The 18,035-nt window shown below is 41.1% G+C and overlaps 1 protein-coding gene across 1 annotated transcript in view; it reads left to right on the forward strand.

The window, feature by feature from the left end:
* Positions 1-17,787, forward strand: part of RAPGEF5 (Rap guanine nucleotide exchange factor 5) — a 91,065-nt gene extending 73,278 nt beyond the window's left edge. The window contains exons 14-18 of the mRNA XM_041418220.1: positions 1,110-1,160; positions 2,229-2,316; positions 5,532-5,596; positions 10,609-10,663; positions 14,031-17,787. Of these exons, the coding sequence (XP_041274154.1) occupies positions 1,110-1,160; positions 2,229-2,316; positions 5,532-5,596; positions 10,609-10,663; positions 14,031-14,149 (378 nt within the window). The 3' untranslated portion in view covers positions 14,150-17,787. The remainder of the gene's footprint in view (positions 1-1,109; positions 1,161-2,228; positions 2,317-5,531; positions 5,597-10,608; positions 10,664-14,030) is intronic.
* The last annotated feature ends 248 nt before the right edge of the window (positions 17,788-18,035 follow it).

Raw genomic sequence — 18,035 nt, forward strand, 5'->3', positions numbered from 1 at the left:
AAGCAGCCATTTAGACGAAATCATATTGGCTCTGCACTTGATTTTTTAAACAAGTAGTATGCTCCCAAGTATATTCCACCTTTTTTTCCTACAGTATCCAGTGTTTTAATGAGCTTCGCTTTCCCTGGTTTAAGATAGAAAAAAACATGCAGTTCCATGTTCAATCATTTTAGCATTTTAATCATACACATACACTTAATCTAATTGTTCTAAATCTCTTTTCTCTTGGTAGTGTCACTGTAGCTGTCAGGATCTAAGGACAAAGACAAGACAGGATTTGTACTAAGAGTGGATCTCTTTTACTAGACTAACTACTATGGCTGGAAAAAATAGACAGGCTTTAAGATCCACACACCATTCTTCAAGTCTGAAATACCGGCATGAAAATTTAAATTACAAACAATTGCTTTGAGTGTAGTGATGTGAATCCATTAAAGCATCCTGGAGACAAAGAAAGTGAATGCTTGTGGAGAAGAGCAGGTGTTGGCATGAGGGGCAAGGCAGTAGTTTGTGCCTGGGCTCCCTTAGAACGTGTTTTATGCACCTCTCTGTGGGATTAGGAGCAGATACCAGAGACAGAGTTTATTAAGGAAATATCTCACTTCAGCACCAGTATTTGCCAGTGTTAACCCTGATCAGCACGGTGTGATGTATAAAACAGCACTGAGTGTGACACCTGTTCATTTCTAGGACCCATGTTCTGGGGCAAGATCGATTACAACAAGTGATTTAACATGGATGTGATCAGTTTCTGAATTCTCAGCCTGTGTTACTGATCTAGCTTGATATGGATGTTTAATCATGGAAGCTGGGGAAGAAAGTAAAACCAGCTGCCAACAAGCAGTTTCCATAAAAGAAGGATGCAGGTCCCCGAGATGAGGCTGCAGGGCGCAGTTTCTTGCTGGCATTGCACTGAACGTGGTCTGTAAGTGGGCCCCTGGGAGCTGTGGAGCTGGGGTTAAGTGCCTGTTGGTGCACTTCACCCAGAGCAGTCTCATGGAAAAAAAAGCCTCAGCATTTTTATGCCTAAATAATTTTTCTGCCTAAATAAAATTCTCTTCTTTTTTTTTTTTTTTTTTTTTTCCCCTCTCTGTTTTCCAACACTTCAGAAAATTCCTGGGAAGTTCAAGAAACTTTTCACTGAACTTGAAAGTTTGACGGTAAGTATGGTGTTGACAGCAGAAGAGCATTGCTAGCTTCACCTGCCTTCCTCCTTCCTAATTTATTTGGAGTCTGCCTGTTATTGTCTGGAGTTGGACTTGTCATGTCAGATCCATGATTTGCTGAAGGCCACGTGGCTCTCCAGAGCTCCAAGGTGGTCATGTTCATGCAAACATGAAAAGGAAAGAGGCTGTGTGCCTGACAGAGGAGGAAGGGCAGAGAGCGGCAAATGTAGTATCACCAGCGTCAATTTGGGAGCTGTTCTTTTTCTCTGGTAGCTAATCAACCTTTATCTGAAACAATATACTGCAGATCAGGAGAAAAAGAGACCAGCTCAAGTTTTAAAAAACAAATGTCAAAATCTGAAGCTTGAGGGTGTTTGTCAGCATTATCAAAGCAGAGCAAACAAATGTTTCCTCTGGCTGTCACGGAAGTGGGTGCATGGTAAGATCACTGCCTGGCACAGGGAACAGGAGATCCAGCCTTTACCAGCTGTCATGCTTCTGTACTTGGAGTTCATTATAAATGAATGTGTTTTAAAGATTCTGTGTGAGCTGGTGTTTACATTGAAAATTGAGATGACTTTTTTAATTGCCTACGCTGAAACATACTACCTTATTTTCTTTGAAAGTCTCCAATGTGCTCCATGGATCTTAAAGCAGTTTTGTTGGGATTTTTGGTGCCTTTTGGTGATGTTTGTTTTGGTTTTTTTTAAAGGAGTTAAACAGCATTACATTCAGGGATACATTTTGTGCTATATAGTAAGAGATTGTGCTAATATAAATTTGTGGGGAAATTACAGAGCAGTCCAAGTGAATATATTCTGCAGTTTCCTCTCAATTTAGCACTGCTTCATCTAGAGGAGCATAATTGCTTTTGTTCCTTTCACTGTTTACGTTCCTGTTCACTTCAGCATGTCGGCTAGCTTAGACAACCTTTAGCTACCTTGCATCCCAAAGAAACCTTTTGTATCTAAATCATGTTCAGATCATAAGCCTGTAATGGATTTAGAATTGCTCTTTTTATAGCCTATTGATTTTTCTGTCTATTACTCAATGGTTTTGTAGGATCCTTCTCTGAATCACAAAGCTTACAGAGATGCATTCAAGAAAATGAAATCTCCGAAAATCCCCTTCATGCCCTTACTTCTGAAAGGTAATGTTAAAGCTTGGCTGCTCTTCACGTTGTTAATTAAAGTAAGTGTAAGGAGATTTTTCCTTTGGATGCTCTTAAGATGAGTATGTGACAGATATAGTGGTATTGACAAGGTAGCACTTGGTCTGGATAATAAACGACTTCCTTTTAAGACAGGGGGAAGATCCCAATTTTCACACAGGTCTTAAACCTTCATAGTGTCCTGTCAAGTGTGGATAGAGCTGTGTGCTTTAGCTTTGGCCACATCCCCTGCAGTGGAGAAGTGTGACCCTGCAGGCCCCTGAATCAGTGCCTTGATCATTCATACTGCTGCTCTGAGATGCCTGTTTGGGAGATGCCTCCCTGCTTTGCTGGGATGAACCTGCCCTGGTGCCACCCTGAAAGCAGAACCTGCCCTGTCTGTCTGTCCTTAGAGGAGGGGATTTCCAAGTCTCTTATAGGTCTGAAAGAGATAAATAAAATCTTACTATCTAAAATCATTAAAAAAAAAAAAGTCTTAAAGTACAACTACATGCTAATGCAGTGAGCTGGGCAGCTAATTAAGTGGCAAGTATTTCAAATATTCCATTGTCTTGGAGTCATTAATTATTAATTGCCTAGTCTTTGAACATGGCAAATTCATTTGTTTATTCCTGTATTCTGAAAGTGTTCTCTTTAGGCTGTTTATTCCGACCTGCTGCTGTGAAATGTTTGAAGGCAGTTCTCCAGATCAGTTGGTGACAGTTTGGGAGCCACCAGACACTTCCCCTCTCTTTGCACACATCAAAGGAGTTTACATTAATTCAGATGGATACAATTATCAAGGCTTCAAAATCAATATTTTTACAGTGTTGTGGAGTATGTCTTCCTGCAAACAAAAGCAGCAGACATAAGTCACTTGTAGCAATGATGTTTGCGCAGCATTACAATATGGTGTATAAGAACATGCATCTAGACAGCATTTGTATATTTAACTTGAACTGGAGATAGCAAGAAGACTTTGAAATTAATGCAGTAATGTCCTTCAGTACAGTGGTCCATGAGGAGATGTTGCCAAGGTTGGTAATTCCCAAAGTATTGCACAGTGCAATGGAATTTATTCCATATCAAGCATATTTGTATTAAGGTCATTTCCAAGACCAGTAAAATAAGAATGGGTAACATAGAAATCATTAATAACTCAGCAAATTGCTGTGTTTCATCACAATAGGAACAAAAGTAGTTTCAATTAAAAAAGGAAGAAAAATCTTAAATTATGAAAAATAACTTCAGAGTGTCCTTTCAAAAGTTAATTAAATTTAAATGCAGAGCTCTCACAGCACACAGACACAGCTTTTGAAAATCAGGCAGATTTTTTCAAATGTGTAATAAAATACTGTGATATACCCTTATAACCTAGTTCAGATGCAATTTTCTGCTCCACTGAATTTATCTAGACTCTTAGTTGTTGGCTGCAAAGCAAATTTCTGTTCCTTCTGCCCTCAGAGATATACACATTGCTGTCAATGACTTAAAAAACTGTGTGGAAATTTCTGCTTCCAGTATAGGTTTTTCATTAGAGGTGATGGACAGGTTTTAACTGCACTGATATAGACAGAAGTACTGCCTGTGTCCTGAGCTCGTGTCCTTTCTGTGTCCCTTTCCCTGGATGCCCCAAAGCAGCCCAGCAGCGGAGGTGCAGAGGGTTGTGCTTCCTCCTTTCCTGCTCTTTAGGATGCAGCCCAGGGGTAGGAGAGGTGCTGGAGCTTTTGGCAGCATGTGCTGTGCTTTCTGCATGTCCAGGCTGGCACCCTGTCCGTCCCAGCCCAGCCACCCTAGGGGCACAGGGTGATGGAGACATCACCCCCCATGAGAGTCCCAGCCCCGGGTTTCCAGCAGCATTTGAAGCCATTTAGCATTTCAATCCCGAGCAATTACAAAATGCCCCTCAGGCACAGAGTGAGCCTTTGAAATCCAAGGAAATAAATCAGGTTGGCTGTTTTGAGGGAGGGTGAAGGTAGAAGTGGATGGGGGCCGGTGTGTGACAAAGCTTCTCTGCATGTTTCCACTCCTGAAATCCCCCAAAACCGTGGTGTCCGTGGGTATCAGAAGGAGTCCTAGAGGTGAGGACAGGAGAAATGCTGAGGGGCACAGTTCGACTGCTGGGCTGGAGGCTGACATCTCTGCTGAGAGGGACACTTGTCCCATTTGCTGTGTGCCGTTCTCCCAGTGGCATCCACAGCTGTGACTGTACTGGAGTGCCACCTCATTCCTTCAGCATTTTCTCCTCATGGATCTCCTGGGTACCCTCACATGCAGGGGAGCTGATGGGGCCAGGGCTGTGGTGCTCCTGCCAGTGCTGTCAGTAACCTGGAGGTTGCGCTATTGAAGTCAGAGCTTCCACTCCCACAGGGAATCTACTCATATTTTGGTACTTTATGTCCAAGATAGGTCTCACTTCTGACCTAATACGCATTAGAAAAACAGAGAAAATGGCCTTGAGCTACTGTTTTAATTGTATCTTAACTTGGCAACATTTATTTTTCCTGATATTCCCTCCCTCCAGTTCATTACACTGTGTTCAGTTCTCTTCCTGGAGCCAAATATACACCTTTTCCTTTTCCTCTGACCTTTTGTTGCCTTTGCAAATTCCCTCCAACAACACGACATAAAAGTGTTTTTCCCTAGGCATGATGCTCATTTCAAGGCTCTGTACTGTGGTGTCTTGTGTTTAACCTGCCTGGCTGTCCGCTGCTGTAGCCCTTGTCTTTGGGGAGGATTCGCAGTCATTTGTCCCACGAAGGGAGATGAAGGCTGTCAGAGGCAGCTCCAGCATCTGGGAGCTCTGCCCCTGTGGAGGTCTGGGCTCAGGGACTGACCTGTCCCAGACTGGGCACAGCCACGGGCAGAAGGTCTGGATTGGTGCTGCAGGGTGTGGCGAGCAGCATGCCATGCAGGGCCATCCCTCTGGGTGCCCTCCCCTGCTCCCAGCCATCTTCTGTGTATTATGCATTCCAGAAGTAGCACAGGTCACGTTTAATAAGAAATCCTTGCCCCCACTTAAAAATACTCTTCTTAACAATGTGTAAATATTGTTGTTATCTAATAATCTCTGCATGTCATCATTAGGCCAGGCTTTTGTTTCACTGTTACAAGATATTGTGGCAATCCTTAATTGGATACTTTCCTTTTTTAAAGAGGTTGTGAATAGTAATTGGTTTTTTGGTGGTTTTTTTTTTTTTTTTTTTTTTTTCCAGATGGCACATTCATCCATGAAGGAAATAAAACGTTTCTGGATAACCTTGTTAATTTTGAAAAGCTGGTAAGCTAATTTTATCCTTCCTGTTTTTCAAAATATTAATGTTCTTTTCTTCCCTTTGCTTTCTTTATCTTGTAAGACTGTAAGGTTTTCTTCTGGCTAAACCAGGAGGAAATAAACAGGGGTAGAAAAGAGCAAGCAGGATGAAACAGCCAAGTCTCTTTCCCCTGCCCTTTTCCTCTGCTCCTTTCTCATTCCTTCCTCCTCTGCTTCTGTGTAAAACGGCTAAACCAATAATGGCCATCATCACTGCTGCACATTCCAGTCTTCACTTGTACTCGGTGAGATCAATTCCTTTGCACCACCTCGAGGGCTGCTTCGTATGAGTTAAGTTCTCCTGCTTCAGCTTTCTCTGAATTATGTTTCCTTTTTGTTTTTTTCCCTCAGGTTTCATTAGTTTATCACTTAAGGAAAGATTCCTCTAGTTTATCACCTGCAAGTGGTACTGTAATTTTAGAGATCTTAAATGAAAGAGAAACCTTTTGAACTGTGTTAAATGAGGAAGAAAATAACGCCTGAAATACAAATTAAACTGACTGTGAATATTACTATTGTGGCTTTTATGCATAAGGGCACTTGATGATGTATGTTTGGCCACATTCACTCTAGGCATCATATGACATCTACTCTGGCATGTGATTACTGAGGGAGGTTTGAGTTGCCTAATTTGTGTTGGTTTTTGGTGGTTTGTTTGGTTTTTGTTGTTGCTTTTTGGTTGGTTGGTTGGTTTTGTTCAGTTTGGGGAGTTTTCTTTGATAACATTTTCATGAGATCGCTCAGTCTGTTCAACCTAGAGAAGAGCTCATTTCAGTCTAGAACTTCCTGGTGAGGGGAAGAGGAGGGGCAGGCACTGATCTCTTCTCTGTGGTGACAGAACTTGAGGGAATGGCCTGAAGTTGTGTCAGGGAGGTTTAGACTGGATATCAGGGAAAGGTCCTTCACCCAGAGAGTGTTTGAGCACTGGAACAGCTCCCCAGGGAAGTGGTCACAGCACAAACCTGACAGAGTTCAAGAAGAGTTTGGACAGTGCTCTCAGGCACATGGTGTGATTCATGGGGATGGTGCTGTGCAGGGCCAGGAACTGGACTCGATGATCCTTGTGGATTCCTTCCAACTCTTCTTATTCTGTGATTCTATGGCACTAAAAGCCAGAGGTTGTATATTTGAACAGTGGTGGAGTAGAGAAGCTTGGATTTTTTTTGTTTGTTTTGTTTTTGGCCTGTAGTATTTGACCAAGAAACCAAAATGTTGTTTGCAATTGTCCAAATGTGCCATGGGACTCTTATTCCAGATGGCTGTGGTTGGTGAATTGTCCCAACTATTTTCTCCATATGTTTACACTTGTTTGGGAATGAACGCACAACCATGGAATGAACGCACAACCAAGGAACGCACAACCATGGATAATGAACCAGATGTTGAACTTATTTTCACATTCTATCATAATATACATTGTCTTTCAACTTGCAAGCAGATGTAGGCTCTGACTTTTGAACCTGAGCTCCTTTTTTCATGTTTTCTATTTGATTTCTGTACCTTTTCTTGTTGCACAGTTTACAAGAATACCGATTTGCATTTAATGAAAGGTTTTCTTGTTCCAAGTCTATTAACTGTTTGACCTTTAGGTGTTTTCATAAAACTCATTAGCATGTTCTTCTTCATTGCCTTTTGGAAGTACATCCAATTAACATGTAAATTAAACTAGCCCTTGATGCACCATGATTGTTATTAAAATCCTTCCACTGGCCCGTATATTTATTTAGTGAATATGTAGGATCTAATTCTTGTCCAGTCCTAGCAAGCTGTGTTCGTTTTTTTGTTTGTTGTGTAATCGTGTATATGTTTAATATATGCTGGGCTTCCTGGGTAAGAATCCCTTTCCTTTCCCTCTCCATTGTGTCTCCAGAGGCAGTGGGAGCTTTGCTAATTGACTTCAGTGAGCCAGGATCTCACCTTTTCCATTCAAATGGATAAGGGGCATTTTAAATGGCAAGGGGGGAGAGGCTGAGGTGATGGTTGTGGGGTGAGAGTTGTTCTGATTGACACTTCCTCCAAATTATCATTCAGATCACGCTCTCAGAAACATGCTGTCTCATGCAGCCCTGTGCATATGAATGCAGGCAATAGTGCAAGCTTAGGAAGTGGGGGCTTAGGAGAGATTTAAATATCAGTGTAGTGGAAACTCAGGCTGCACACTGGTATTACCCTGGCTCAGTTGGATTTAATCAGTGGCCATGAACTCACAAGATTACACGTGATCACGTATTCATCAGTCCATGTTTCTTTTCTTATTGTAAGGGCTTTGTCCTGGAGAACAATGTCCTCCTTGGTGTTCTGCACTGAGCACTGAAGTGGTGAGCACTTTCTGGCCTTAGCTGAGAAAAATTAGGATTGACATTGACTCCTGCTCGATTTGGATCAAGCCACTGAACCTCACCTGCAAATTTGCTGTTGCAGAAAAAGAAGAAAAGAATTATTCTACCATAGCAGATTACTGCTTTGGGGAAGGAACTTACTCACTGTCATAAATTACTAGAATTTCCACTTATGAATTTCAAAGCAAAGATGGTTTCTTGTGTCTCCATTTGGATCACTATTTCGAAATATTTAATTTCTGCATTAAACATCTCACCTGAAGGAGGACTTGTCAGTCTGAACCATTATTTTTTCCAACTGTATTAGTTTCTTTTATTAAAGATCTTTCTCCCTACAATCCCTGCTTCTGTTATATTCTTAGAATTCAGCAATCCTACCATGACTGGATTTGATTTGACATGAAATTATAGCAGTGGATACAAAGTTAATTCAAAATATAAAGAAGGAAATTTGCAAAGAGAAGAAAAAGAAGTGATCTTTTGTCTCAGGAATGTTACCTAGCTTTGACAAAGGTGAAGGGGTTGCATTGGTTTATTTAACTGCATTTTGGGTAAAATCTAGTCTATTATAGTGTTAGATCAATATTTAGTACCTACTTCTTCAACTAAATCTGAGGGAAAAAATGAAAATATAGCCTTACACAGTCACATCTCAAGGACTTTCAGTGGTATTTTCTTGGCTGTTTCACTAAAATGTGGCTTCTTCAGGTTTTTCTCTCCAGCCTTCAGCTATGTCTTAGCAATGACATGTCTTAGCCACACTCCAGCAAACTCTATTACAGGTCAATGGCCATTACCATTTTCAATAACACCTGAAGAGCCTTCAGCTGTAAGGGCTGTGTACGTGCAGCTGTGTGTTTCTAACCCACACCCCCAAATTTCTGTGCAACCCCTAGCCTGAGGCTCTGCTGTCCTCAATGAAAGGACTGCTAATGATCCCGGGTATCTAGCAGGCTGAAAAGCCACAAGAAATGTGTGTTACTGATCACACCAACAAGTATGCTAGCACCTGTTTAAGCAGTCAGGAGATAGCATTTGCTTTGCAGATGCATTGGCTGACTTTCTGCATTACTTTTGGATCCCAGAGAATTGAAACCAGAGAAATTCATAATTAGGATAATAAACCCAGAAGATTTGCAATTCTGCTTTAAATGTTGCACAAATAAGTTCTTCCCTTACCAGAGCATCACCTACAGAAACCAGTCTTGGGATGAACCCTCACAGTGACTGACTATAAAGGAGAGACAGCAAAGGGTTACAGTATGTGATGTGTGGGTTTCTCTGACTTCTAAAATCCAAATGCAGAGAGTGTTGGCTGGGAAACATCACAGTAACAGCACTGGTGGAAGTTTTAGTACTGCCAGTACTCACATTATTGATCGTGAAATCTAGATCATCTCATTAGAACTTCATTATAATCAGTGCAAGGACATCAGCACAAGGGATTGTGTAATTTCATGGCAAATGAAGCACAGCGGGTAACAAGAAAAAATGTTTTGATTTACTGATGAAAGAAATATAAAATTTCCATTAAATGTGATCTCATGATAAGCTTTTCTGTGGAGGAGTCTTGTAAGCCACTCCCAGGATGTTGAGAGATGAGCTTTTCTGCATTATTCTGGTCTTAAACATACTCAAGACAGTTAATCCTTTCCACCTTTAATAATTTTTGAAGGAGATGTAAAATGAGATCAGCTGTTTGCATGAGCTTTCAGATCATTCCTGCTAACTGCAATTTGCTTCTGTTACTTACTAGATTTGGTGAGAAATTGCCTCAGGAACAGTAAAATTTTTAAAAAGTAATGGTTTAAGAACTTTACGGGTAGTATCTAGTGAAAATAATCTCCCTCTACTGATTTGTAGGGAATAATCCAAATTTTTTTATAAATTGATGACCTGAGTCTGAATGAGAAACCAAATTTAAACCTTTTGTTTCCTCTGCTTAATGTAAGTGAACATTTAATATCTCTGTAAGCACCAGCTTTTGTTAAAATGGCATACATAGAGGACAGTTTTACTTGGTACCTACGTGTGGAGATGTCAGGGTGCTTGCTCTGCAGCATTTGGGCTATGGGATCTTTATTTTCTTTTGTGCTGGTTAGGCTGCAGAGAGCTGCCTGGCTGATAGTGGTGCCTGGGTGTGGTAGCATGACACAAGTGTAGACTGAGGGGTGCAGTCTGTGCCACAAAGAGGCTTACAGTGCAATTACACCAAGTGGAGACAGAAGGACAGGCTGCAGACTACACAGAACCTTAGATGATGTACTAAAACTGGGGTTGAACCCCAAAGCACTCACCCAGTCCACAGGCCTTCCTTTCTGTAGGTTTTCATATTAATAAAAGTTGCTGGAAGAAAAATGAGCAATTGTTTGGTTATTTTTCATTACCACTTCCCATGGGTTCCTAGGGAGTTGTTCTCATTTAATCTGTGTGATATCAATAAGACATCCTGACTAACCCTGTTTCATCAAATGGGATCACCAAGATAAAGAGCAAAGATCCTCCTGCTGTCTTCACTTTCTGCTTTACCACAGTTGCTTTTTGCTGTTCAGTGTAGGACAAGGAGATTTTTTCAGGCTTTTCTAACAACAGAATCTGTCCCAGGTCTTTGCACTGATGTTTATTATTTTATCTTTGCAGCACATGATTGCAGACACTGTTCGGTCATTGAGACATTGCAGAAATAACCAATTTGGTGAGTCGACAAAATTTCCTACTTAATTTGCCTTTGTACATCCTTGAGGGTTTGTTGAGTTTTAGGTTTGGTTCCCCCCCCCCCCCCCGTTTTCTTTCCAGCTGCTCAGGTTTACTACAGAGTGTGATCAAAACCTATTTAACCAATGGGCAAAAGAAGGCATCATTTTTGTAAGATCAACACAGCAAAAAACAGTTTTTGCTTTAGTTTACAAAATATTTCTTGGAACAGCTTCCAAATTTTAGTAAATTACTTTCCTGCAAAAATTGCCATCTCTTCAAAACCCTGTGTAAGATCTGTGCCAGCTGCACTCAGTAATGGAGGCCTCTGGTGCATGCTGCTGTTTCTGCCTTTCCCAGCTATCAAGGAGTTAGCTCAGTCTTGCCACTCTGGGTGTTTTGGTAAGGAATTCACGGCTGCCTTGGCTTCCAGCAGCTAAAGGTGGTACTCATCCCCACAGCTTTTCACTCGGCTCTGCACCAAAAGCAATTGTTTTCTTGTCTGAGGTTCTTAAGGACGTTTCACAAAACTGTAGAAGTCTTGAAGGCACCGGGGTCCTGTGGGTTTTGTGAAAGTGGTCGAGTAGGAAGAAATGAGGGGCTTGTTTCCTCTTCTAGGGGAAACTGCAAATATAGCTGTGCCTGCTTTAGACACTGGAGGATCTATGCTGGAGGCAAGGATTGTGAGTGCCTCAGCTGCACAGAGGACTTTTTTTGTTTGCTTTTTTTAAAAATGCTGTTGTTGTTGTTGTTTTTTCCGCCTTATTAGCCACTAGAGAATCCAACCCTAAGGGACCATGCCAGAAAACTTCAGCTCTCTTTGTTCTGCTGCTTGCAGAGGAGAAACCTTGCTTTTCTCCTTCTCAGTGTTCTTATTGTCTGCAGAGATGTTAAATGCAGGAAGGGGACAGAAGAACTACTTTAGGAAGCAGTTAGTTTTTAAGCCAAACCCACTAAATATGTCATTTATTGAGGCCCCTAAAACCTCTTTCTCGAAGAGAAGTTCAGAACTGTGCTGCAGCCTTGGGGAAAATAGAGCTGAATAATAACTTTTTTTCCACTGACTTTTCAGCAGCTGTCAGCATTGACTCCAACAAAAAGAATAATAATCATAATTTTAATTATAAATACAGGTACCTTGGAGAATAATAGGTACTTTTAAGAGTTTTGTAAAACATTTTCTCTATGGAATTACCACATGTATATACAGTGTTGCCTTTAAACAAAGGCTGCTCAGTATTATGGTTCTTGAGTAATTTTTCTAAATATATATATTAAAAAATATATATGTAAATGTATGTAAGAGATGAAGCAGGGGGGAAGGAGTAAGATGTGCCTTCTTTTAATTCAGATACAAAAGGAAATATTGATTAATCCAAACCATGCCTCTGTAAATTAAAATGTCTTCTATTTGGTATTATGAAAAGTAACATTGTTTCCTTTCAGTGATGTGAGGGTTTTTTGCAATTTTTCCTGCACATCTTTCATCTTGTTTTTGTCTTTTTTATTTTTCCAAGTGATTTTGTAAGTCTTGCAGCATAAATCCAAGGTTAATACCTGAGATTTAACATATAATCTGGTAGTTTGAAGTAGGCAATTGTTATTTTATTTTAGCACAGGCTTGATTTATTGTGAAGCTGGCATTTAAAAAGCAGCTTATACAGACATCCCTGTAGGCACTTTTTTTTTCCCTAAAATTCATTTAGGCATGAAATGAATTCACTGAATATTTATTGAGACTTTATGGACAGTTTCCTTTTCTAGTGGGCTTATTTTGCTCTCAGGAATGTGAACCTTTCTACTGCATCAATTCCCAGATTGTCCTAAGAGCAGCAGGCATCTCACTATAAGAAGAAATTCAAACAAAACTAAGCAAGGAATATTATTATTGTTTATGAGCTGTATCATGTATATTAAGCTTGCAGACCAAAGTGTTTCTGGATTAGAAACTGGTTAGGTTCCAAGTAAAACTGAAATGTCTGTTTAAAGGAAATAACATTTATATCCTAAATCCTGAAAACAAATAATAGCATTTCCAAAGTGAGGAAGAGCAGCCTGAGAAAACAACATAATTCAAGCTTCTGTTATTTGAGTTGTTAATGAGAAATACAAATGTTTTTCACTGTGTTCAGCACAGCTGCTGGAATCCTGTTCCCTCAGAACAGAAAGGTCAGCTCTGTATGCTGACACAAATTTATCACATTATCCTGTTCTCTGCAACACTGCTCAAGTTAGATGGCTGCTGTGCAGGAGCTGTTTAGAACAGCTGCCCAGGAGCCCCATTAGCAGCCGCACAGAACTGCCTGCATTCACATCCCACTCAGCATCACAGATGTCTTCAGAAACAAGCGGGACTGGTGATTCCTGGAAACTTGCTCATACAGCTGGAGAGTGCGGAGACAAGGATGATAATGAAACGAGGGAGGGGGAAGAAGTGTATGAGTTAAGCTGATTGGTTCAGGCAATTTTGAAGGGTTTTTTTTTGTTTTTTCCAATTCATGGTAATATTGAGGACATGGACGTGAATGGAGCTTTCCAACTTTGCTCATCTGCCAGAAGTCAGCAATGTTGCTTTCTCTGCCTGTCTTGATGGATCTTGGGCTTGGCTTTCTTTTTTCTGTCTCTGCTAGTACCAGCCATGCTGAATGGTTTCACATGCAGGGAGTTCCCACATTTTGAGCATCAAGCTTGTAACAGAGAACAACTGCTATTCAGGTCACCCTTCAGTTTGCCTGTTACACAGCTAATTCCTCTTGCTGCATAAACTCCCATGAAACGACAGCATGACTTTTGTCTCTGTTACTAGATCAGAAATCAAAAGCCCAACAGATCAAAACACCAGGGCCTGTCAGAGCAGCTTTGAAGAGCTTTCGTATCCATCTGCTGCACTGTCACCTTTCACTGGCTCTGAAGAAAATCATCCAAGGCCTGCTGTCTTGTGGACTGTGTTAAAATTTTTGAAAAGTTGCAGGCTGAGTTGCCCACCCCTGCTCAAGGTCCCATTGTGCTGCCAGAGCAGCACAAAGGAAACCTTGAACCTTACAGGGGATGGACTGCCTGTACTGCCAGCAGAGCTAAATCTTCCTCTTGGGAAGAGTCATCTTCTTGCCGTCCTCATGCCCCCCTCCTTTATGCATGCTGGCTGCCCAGAATTGCCTATTTTTTTTTTTCTTCTCCCCTGTTCTCTATCTAGCTGTTACCTCATTCATTGCACTTAAGCAGCAAGAAGTTACTTTGGGTTACAGGCTGCCTTTTCTGTGGCTGTCTAGCACCTGGCAGGTGGCACAGCAGTGACTTTGTGATAGAGGACAGAGAAGCAGCAGGCAGGGCACAGCTTTCTGATCCATCTCCTTTCTCCTGTCTTGCAGGCAATGAAGTTCCTTCGAAAGAGCATCACGAGCTGAAGCCATACATCCACCACCTGCATGTCATCGACAACCAGCAAGCTCTGTTTGAGCTCTCCCACAGGATAGAGCCGCGAGCGTGAGCGCCCACCGCTTCATGTAACCTTGTAACTGCAGCACTTTGAATTAAGTGAATGTTTATGCCAAGCATGTTGCTTCCCTATATGAGAAGGGTTTACTGAGTTTTATCAGTAGCTCACACAACATGCGCAGGAAAATCGGGCAAGAGCCAGCAGAGGAGCTGCTCGCAGAATTGCAGGGCAAGCTTGGTGCCATTCCCGCTGCTCCCTGGGACCTGAGGCAGCAGAGCAGTGTCCTTTGAGCTCAGGAGCTTGGTTTCTGTGAAAATATTGTTTGGTCCAGTGTAGCTTTCAATGCAGATTCTGCCAGTATTAGTAAGAGAGGAGTCATCATGTCACAGCAGCAAAACATTTCAGCAAGCAACATGCCGCAAGGGGGTTGATTCCCAGTTCACCACAGTATGTACCTCACTAATTCAAGGCTGCCAAAGTACTGTTGCCAAAAATGATGTGCAATCTGTGCAGCTCCCATGAGTCCGCTGGAGCATAGCATTTGAGATGTATGAGCAACCTAGAACAGGAATATAACAAGGCAGTGCAACCAGATGAAACTCAAGCGTGTGTTGTGATGTGGAGGTCAGCAGTAAACAGTTCGCTCTCTTATGGCTCCTTTAAGAATATGTTTTATAAAACACACTATAAGAGCCAATCCACTTCTGTTGCAATTTATGGACACAATTGTTTGTGTACTGAAAACATGTTATTTTCTTCCTTTTCAGTTATCTAAGATTTAGCACTGGCTCCTGCAGTTAATGTGTTATAAATTATTATAGCAGGAACTTTGTTTTCTGCTTGGATTACAGCCTCTTTGGTATCTATTCAGAGGCAAATACCTAGATCCATCTATATTTCTAATTCCCCCCACTGGAAATACCATTTCAGGAAGTGAAACTTCACCTAATTTGCACATGCTTCTAATTTTTAAAGAGCAGAAAGGTGCCCCTTACAGGGTACCAGTGTAATTACCTGCATACGCACCAGGTTCTCGGCATCAGGGTCCCTTTACTGCTTTTGTCCCTTTCACAGCCCTCCCCATGACAATTCCCATGTAGTTAAAAGTACTGCATCTGGGCCTGTGCTGAGGCAGCATTTCTAAAGTAATGTCTACAGCTGACCTACATCCCAAGCACCACCATCACCTGGTTTCCAGTGCTAGGAAGTTGCCCTGAGAAGATGTTGTGGATGCCACAGGCATTGTGCAGAGGGTGCTCCTTGGCACGTGTTTGTGCACTGACTCACGGTGACGGCCTCTGTACAGAGCAGGGAGGATACATTGCATTGCTTGCCCGTCTTGTTGTATGCTTTCCACATAAGGAAGACTTCCAAGAAAACTCTCCTTTACTAAAATGTGGGAATACTGAAGTAGCATGCTCTTCATAATTGTGTTATCTCTGGTTTAAAGGGATTTAAAAAAAAAAAAAAACAGCTTTAACAAGTAGTCTGTGGGGGAATCTGTAGAATGCATTCAGTTTTCCCGTCTGTGAAATATTGTATAGATCTATTGTAAAGGAAACAGATGTTTCAGAAATGTATTTGCTTGTACTTTGTTATTATCAAATACTATATGATTTTTTTTTAAGAAAAAAAAAATTTCTTTTTACCCAGTAAAAAGGAAAAAAAATAAACTCTTGCTGGCCATGGAGTAAAAATTTCCTATGTTCTTCTGTAGATGTGACTGCACATATTGTAAATAACTTTTTTGTGCAAACAGACCAAAACTGTTCAAATGAAGATACTAGCTGTGGTGGGCTCCTTTTTGCAGTGTAAGAACAAAAACCAGATGCAATTTGCTGCTTGTGTTTCTGCAGTTCTTCCTAGGGCTACAGCACTTAGAATTCCCGACATAGCTGCATTACCTGGATGCTTTCCTGGGTTTTGAGCTCCCTCTTGTGATTTTTTTTTTTTACTGTGGCATTATTTTTAGGAACCTGTATGTAGACCAGCCTGCATGCTTCAGCTTGTGTGGTGTAACACTCTAGTCCACAAAGTTGTTCTGGAAATCTGTTGGAGAGGGAGCATTCAGAGGTATTCAGGATGAGAGAGAAGGTGGGGCTGTTTCTCAGTTCACTGCATTTGGCTCTGTGATAGTTTTGGTAGCTACTGTGGATGAAGCAGAAGCTGTGTTGGAGAAGAATAAAAGACAAGAAAATCAAAGAAGGAAAAAAAAAAAAAAAAGAAAGAAAAAGAAGAAAGATGACTCTGTGCCAAGGGTTTGATTCGAAAGTCTGATACACTTACCTGGAACACTCCTCACTCTGCCAACTCAAAATGAAATAAAGGGATGGGTTAACTCATACCAATAGGCTTTGAGCCAGCTCAGGCACTGGCTTTCTGCACCTTTGTAATTTCACACTAAATCAGGTGCTGTCTGCCACTTGCAGCTGGCATAAAATCAGTCTGAAGGCACACAGCCAGCATTAACCTTGTTATCTCTGCTGTGACTAATTAGACAACTTGTCACAGCTTTGCAAACTAGTTTTTGTAGTGGCCTGTATAACTTGGATTTAAGTTTCAGGTGTGAGGATCCAATATGGCTACATCAATTAAGTGTTGAGAATTGGGCCTTAGAACTGTTACTATGAAGGAAAAGTAAATAGCCCAAACCTGTAGCTAATATGTCTGATTAGAAGAAGACCCTTCTATGTCTTCATTCCACTGGTAAAGTATTGCAGAGCTTTGCTGCAGACTGGCAAGCAGATTGAACATGTGAAAGTTAGGAGGAGAACTAGAAGTAAACCCTGTATTAGGGAAGGGCAATACTATACAGCCTCTCCCAGGGTCCAGCACTGGTGGTTTTGTGTGATTTTTTTACATCCTTAATAGTGCAATTAGGTTATGTGGTATAAAACCTATAAATCCTATAAATCCCATTTATCACAATCACATCTGGAGTTAAATACTCTGCATACTCTTTTTTTTTTTTTTGGCACCTAAGAGGAGTAATTAGATAGAGCAAAGGAAAGAGCTGTGTCACTTTGTACCTCTTTGACATGGGATTTTGTGGCAACAAATTTAGATGTTTCTCTAACACAGCTTTTTGATTCCAACATCATCTTGAATAGCAATAAATTTCATTTGCATAGCAGTGGCAAAAGAAAGGGTGTTATCAGAAATAAGACCTGTGCTGCTGTAAAATTACAAAGAAAGATGTAAACACTGAACATTTTAGCAGAGTAATATTTATCTGCATAGCCTATTTATGGTCATCTTATACACTGTTAAACACTGGGATGAAGTCAATGAGCTGAGGTAAGAACACCTGCCTGTTCCCTCTTGAGTGCCATAACGGTGTCAGCTTGCATTAAAAGTAATAAAATAGAAACCCCCAAATCAAGGTATTTACCTGACTTCTCAGGGACTACAGCTAGTAGTTATCCACCATCATGAGACCTGGTATGTATGAAATAATCTGATTTACCAGAATCAATGTTGCCAATGTTTTCCTTTGCATATTTCATGCTTGTTTGCCTCTGTACATATTATTGTGTCGTGTATTTATGAGCGCTAGTAAGCAATAATTTATATGTCAAAATGGCCAAGCAATACAAGGTTAAAACTTGTAGAAGCAATGTTATGTTTATCTTGCATTTTCCAGTGTTTTTTAATATTGCTTTTCAAAATATAAAAACTACCTTAATGAAGTCTGGGCTCTGTGCCTTTATGCCTACCACACATACTTATTGTTCTTACGTGGAATATTTTACTTCCAGTCCTTCAGTCCCACAGACCCTTACTGTATTTGTGAGATGGATGCAGACTCGCACGGAGGCTCAGGAGCTTGACCCCTTTTAGAGCTGCTCATCTGTCTCTGGTCAGTGGTACTTGCTGGTACCAATGTTTCAAAAGCAGGAATGATGTTAATGGGGCCTCAGCTGTGCCCTGTCATCAC

The sequence above is a fragment of the Onychostruthus taczanowskii genome, unplaced genomic scaffold, assembly GCF_017590055.1.
Source record: "Onychostruthus taczanowskii isolate IOZ18803 unplaced genomic scaffold, ASM1759005v1 scaffold59, whole genome shotgun sequence".
Taxonomy (NCBI): domain Eukaryota; kingdom Metazoa; phylum Chordata; class Aves; order Passeriformes; family Passeridae; genus Onychostruthus; species Onychostruthus taczanowskii.